General features: G+C 43.3%; 2 protein-coding genes across 2 annotated transcripts in view; one reads left to right on the top strand and one right to left on the bottom strand.

The window, feature by feature from the left end:
* Window positions 1-5,000, bottom strand: part of gpr185b (G protein-coupled receptor 185 b) — a gene marked incomplete at both ends in the record, with an annotated part of 171,215 nt that overhangs the window by 116,169 nt on the left and 50,046 nt on the right. The window lies entirely within an intron of this gene.
* LOC307269414 (diacylglycerol kinase eta) overlaps window positions 1-5,000 on the top strand; it is a 39,940-nt gene that overhangs the window by 9,637 nt on the left and 25,303 nt on the right. Inside the window, exons 2-4 of the mRNA XM_080052380.1 lie at window positions 727-837; window positions 2,553-2,633; window positions 3,684-3,788. Coding sequence (XP_079908506.1) covers window positions 3,708-3,788 — 81 coding nt within the window. The 5' untranslated portion in view covers window positions 727-837; window positions 2,553-2,633; window positions 3,684-3,707. The remainder of the gene's footprint in view (window positions 1-726; window positions 838-2,552; window positions 2,634-3,683; window positions 3,789-5,000) is intronic.

The raw sequence follows: 5,000 nt of genomic DNA, 5'->3' as shown, positions 1-5,000 counted from the left end.
CATGATTTTTTTTTCTGCATACAGTATTTAATTCAAAAAGTAGCCTAGTAGCTTGGGCCCAAGGCAACTGCCTAACTTTGCCTCGTGGTGAGTCCGCCTCTGTGTCTAACCCTCCTTAAAATATAAACTGTAATGAGTGACATTATCCAAACTGATCTCTCCCTCTCCTTATGTGTTAACATACAGTATATCCCATTGAGACCGGAGACTCTTTTACAAGGGAGACCTGTTTTCCTTTCCCACGTTACCATTCACACACACATTCATACACCGATAGCAGCAGGGTAACTATCGACATTCACACGAGGCAAGGTGGGTTAAGTGTCTTGCCCAAGGACACAACAACTATGACACAGGTTGCAGGGTGGGGATCGAACCACCAACCCTTTGATCATCGGCCGACCCGCTCTACCAACTGAGCCACAGTCGCCCCGAGAAGGCTTATTTGCTTAACCCCTCCCCTCCTCTCTGTCTCTCTATCTCTCTCTCCCTCCCTCTCTCTCCCTCTCTATCCCCCTCTCTCTCTCTCTCTTTCCCTCCCTCTCTCTCTATCCCCCTCTCTCTCTATCCCTCTCTCTCTCTCTATCCCCCTCTCTCTCTATCCCTCTCTCTCTCTCTCTATCCCTCTCTCTCCCTCTCTATCCCCCTCTCTATCCCTCTCTCCCTCTCTCCCTCTCTCTCTCTCTCCCTCCCTCTCTCTCCCCCTCTTTCTCTTTCTGCCCACAGAAGAGTGTGAAGGAAGGCATCCTGTTGAAGCAAACCAGCTCCTTCCAGAGATGGAAGAGGAGATACTTCAAGCTCCGAGGCCGAACCCTCTACTACGCCAAAGACTGCAAGGTACAAGAATATGGGAAAGAACTTTAAAGGTGGTCCGAGGAACTTTCAAGTCAAGTCAAGTCAAATTTATTTATAAAGCACATTTACAAACAGCGGGTACTGCCCCAAAGTGCTGTACAGGTTAAATAATAATAAAATAATCCACATTTATTACAAATAAGAAACCAAAAGAAAACACATAAGAAAATACTCAGCTCAGCTGGTTCCGAAGGCCAGTGCAAAGAAATGTGTCTTCAGCAGACATTTAAAATTTTCCAAAGAAGTGGCATATCTGATATGTAAAGGAAGAGAATTCCACAACTTGGGTCCAGCTACAGCGAAGGCTCTGTCTCCCCTGCTCTTCAGCTTAGACCTGGGACAGTCTAGAATACATTGGTCAGAGGACCTCAGTGCTCTGACAGGACTGTGCAGAGAGATCATCTCTGACAGATAAGATGGCGCTAGACCATTTAGACATTTAAAAACAAACAAGAGGATTTTAAAATCTATTCTAAAAACAACAGGCAGCCAATGAAGAGATGCCAGGACAGGAGTGATGTGTTCATATCGAGATGCTCCTGAGAGCAAGCGTGCAGCTGCACTCTGAACCATCTTTCAGTTTGTGTTAATCCTTGGTAACACCCCCTTTGGACAAAAGCGGTAGTGTTTTTACCACGCCAGCTGTTGTTCCTGGGTGAGCGTAAACCCCATGACAAAACTATATAAAAATAGCATTCTCTGCACTGATGGTCTCGTTTGCTGTGACATGTAATTTATGAGCATCAGAGGAAAAATTTGAATGTTTAAGAAATATTTAAAAGTTCCTCGTAGCTCCTTTTAAATGATCTAAATGCCTTTTTTAAATGTATTCAATTCAATTCAATTCAAATTCAAAGAACTTTATTTTTCCCGTGAGGGAACTTCATTTGTGGTCAGGCACATACAAACAAGACATGCTTCAACAATAAATAGTCAGTATCATGTACGAGAATAAATAAATTCTTAAAAGCTAAAAGCTAAAAACCCTGTGGGTAGGGAGAAGGCTTCAATAGGTTGAAGCCTGGAGTAATGGGTTGGGTTTGGCGGGCTGGGGGGCCTACTGTTTATTCAACAGCCTGATGGATGCTGGAACAAAGGTGGACATGGCTCGTTTGGTTCTTAGGGGCAGGGAACGAAGTCTCCTTCCTGAAGGTAGCAGGTGGTACTGGTTGTTGAGGTTATGGGTGGGGTCCGATATGATCCGTCTACTTTTCCTGATGGCCTGTTTTTCAAATATGGCTGTGAGGGTGGTCTGTGGCTGTCCAATGATCTTCCCACTCATCTTTATGATCCTGTATGCGCATTACAAAGGCTAATTCATTGAGCTTTGAAGCCAAAATCACAAGTTAACACAGATTAAAGGTGGAGTCAGGGATTCTGGAGAACGCTTGTTGTTGAAATCAGTGACGATCTCCCAACAAGCATTCTTCATAATCACCAACTCGTCCTTTTAAAGATCATACACATTGTACCATTATTCCAATGCTAGTAAGAACCAATGAACCAGTCACGGGCTAGTAAAGGTTCAGTGTGTAGAATTTGCTAACGTTAGCGTTGTCTGTCTGTGTGTCTGTGTGTCTGTGTGTCTGTGTGTGTGTGTGTGTGTGTGTGTGTCTGTCTGTCTGTCTGTCTGTCTGTCTGTCTGTCTGTCTGTCTGTCTGTCTGTCTGTCTGTCTGTCTGTCTGTCTTCCCTTCAGTCTCTGATATTTGACGAGGTCGATCTATCGGACGCCAGCGTGGCCGAGACCAGCACGAAGAACATCAACAACAGCTTCACGGTGAGCAGACACAGTTGGTCACACACACACACACACACACACACACACACACACACACACACACACACACACACACACACACACACACACACACACACACACACACACACACACACACACATTTTGAACTTGAACTATCAAATAAAAGGTTAAAAAGACAAAATATATATATTAAAAAAAAACTGGCCGGTGTTATAATTTGTGGACATGGCAACGGTATTGGTCTTTTGATGTTGTCCACCACTTAAAGGTGCAGTGTGTAATATGACATCATCAAGTAAGTTCTAGAATGCAACGCTCCCTGGGTAACCCCACCCCCTTTGAATAATAACAGAAGCTACAGTGGCCTTCAAGGACAAGAACAATTCAAAATTTTAAACAATGCACCTGATGACATTCCAACTATGACACTTTCAAGATGGTGGCACTAGGCCTTGGTCCAAAATATGCAGAAATATGGACATATATGAGACCCTTTCTAAGGGAAAAAATAATAATTAAAAAAAAAAATTCAGTTATTATGCATTCAATTAAATGTACTTATGGATATTATAATTACTTTCTACAAAATCTGCTAGGAAATAAAACCCAACATTCTACACACTGCAGGTTTAAGTTCATACTGAAAAATCTCAACAACTATTAGATGGATTGCCATTAATACATTTAGTAAATATGTCGGTTAGAGTATGAATCCAAGTTACTTCTGTGATTATGAGTGAAATATCTGAATAACTGTTGGTCACGTTGCCATGCTAGATATAATTTTTCAATACCAAGAATTCCATGCAGAGAAAATCTGCTTGATAAACTAACTACAAGCTCTTGCAAATGTAAACAAATCCCCCTCCCCGGGATCTACACAGTGCACCTTTAATCTGTGGTGTTCCTTCATGTTTTGTCTGGCGCCACCTTCAGGTCAAAATGAAGAGTTATCGACATACTTTGGCATCTTTTGCGACACTCTCTACTAAAGTATTCTCACAGCTGTTAAACAAAACATTTCACTTTTAAATTCAGACTGTAATAATCCGTTTACTTTTCCCTCAGGTGATCACTCCATTCCGTAAGCTGATGCTTTGTGCCGAGAGCCGGAAGGAAATGGAAGACTGGATCGGAGCTCTCAAGTCCGTCCAGAAATGGGAAAGCTACGAGGTGAGCTCTGTTCTCATCTCTCTCTCTCCGTCCGCCTATCTTTTTTTTCAAGATAATTTCTTTTTTTTGGCATTTTCAAGCTTTATTAGACAGTACAGAGTTAAAATGGGGAGACAGAGAGAGAGAGGGGGGATGACCTGCAGTAAAGGTCCACGGGTCGGACTCGAACCCGCGACCACTGCATCGAAGGCCGGAGCCAATATGGTACGCGCTCTATCCACTACGCCACCGGAGCGCCCCCCGTCCGCCTATCTTTATATTCTCTCTATTGTTATTCATTCTACCGTGAGCTTAACTTTTTTTTTCACAATATATGTATTTATTGTCTTTTTTTTTTCACCACACACACAAACAAACACCTGCACCACCGCTGCCTCGGCCAGCAGCGGACCCGGGTTCGATTCCAGCCCGCGGTCGTTCTCTGCATGTCACTCCCCTCTCTGCCCCATTTCAACTCTGTCTCTACACTATCAATAAAGCATAAAAATGCCAAAAAATAAATAAATAAATAAAAATAACTTTAAAAAACTATAAAAAAAAAACTATATATTTATATCCAATCTTCCGTGAGCCGAACTTTATATTATCTCCATTGTTATTTATTCTGCCTGTTGCTATGGGGATATCAGGAATGTGCTTTATTGACGACCCCTTTAATAAAAGAATATCACCTCGGGTAATCTATGTTAATGAGAACAGGCTTCACAGCTCACTCCATAAATCTAGTAATGACTTATTAAGTTATCTTTATTAGTCAATTTACACGAGGCACATTGAAATTCATCTTTTTTCGCATCTCCCCTCTCAAGTTACCACACTCCAGAGGGGGTCAGAGCGCAGGGTCAGCCATAGTACAGCGCCCCTGGAGCAGTTTGGGGTTAAGTGTCTTTGCTCAAGGACACAATGGTAGAGATGGTGGGGCACCGTAGATGTAATAGCAGCCACCACTAGTTTTACAAATAACACTCTCCTGTCCGGTGCCGGGGATCCAACCAGAGACCTCATGGTTACTGGGAGGAGGAACCAGAGACCTCATGGTTACTGGGAGGAACCAGAGACCTCATGGTTACTGGGAGGAGGAACCAGAGACCTCATGGTTACTGGGAGGAGAAACCAGAGACCTCATGGTTACTGGGAGGAACCAGAGACCTCATGGTTACTGGGAGGAGGAACCAGAGACCTCATGGTTACTGGGAGGAGGAACCAGAGACC

This window comes from Ammodytes marinus, assembly GCF_949987685.1.
Source record: "Ammodytes marinus genome assembly, chromosome: 23".
NCBI lineage: Eukaryota > Metazoa > Chordata > Actinopteri > Uranoscopiformes > Ammodytidae > Ammodytes > Ammodytes marinus.
This window is presented reverse-complemented; position numbering and strand designations above follow the sequence as displayed.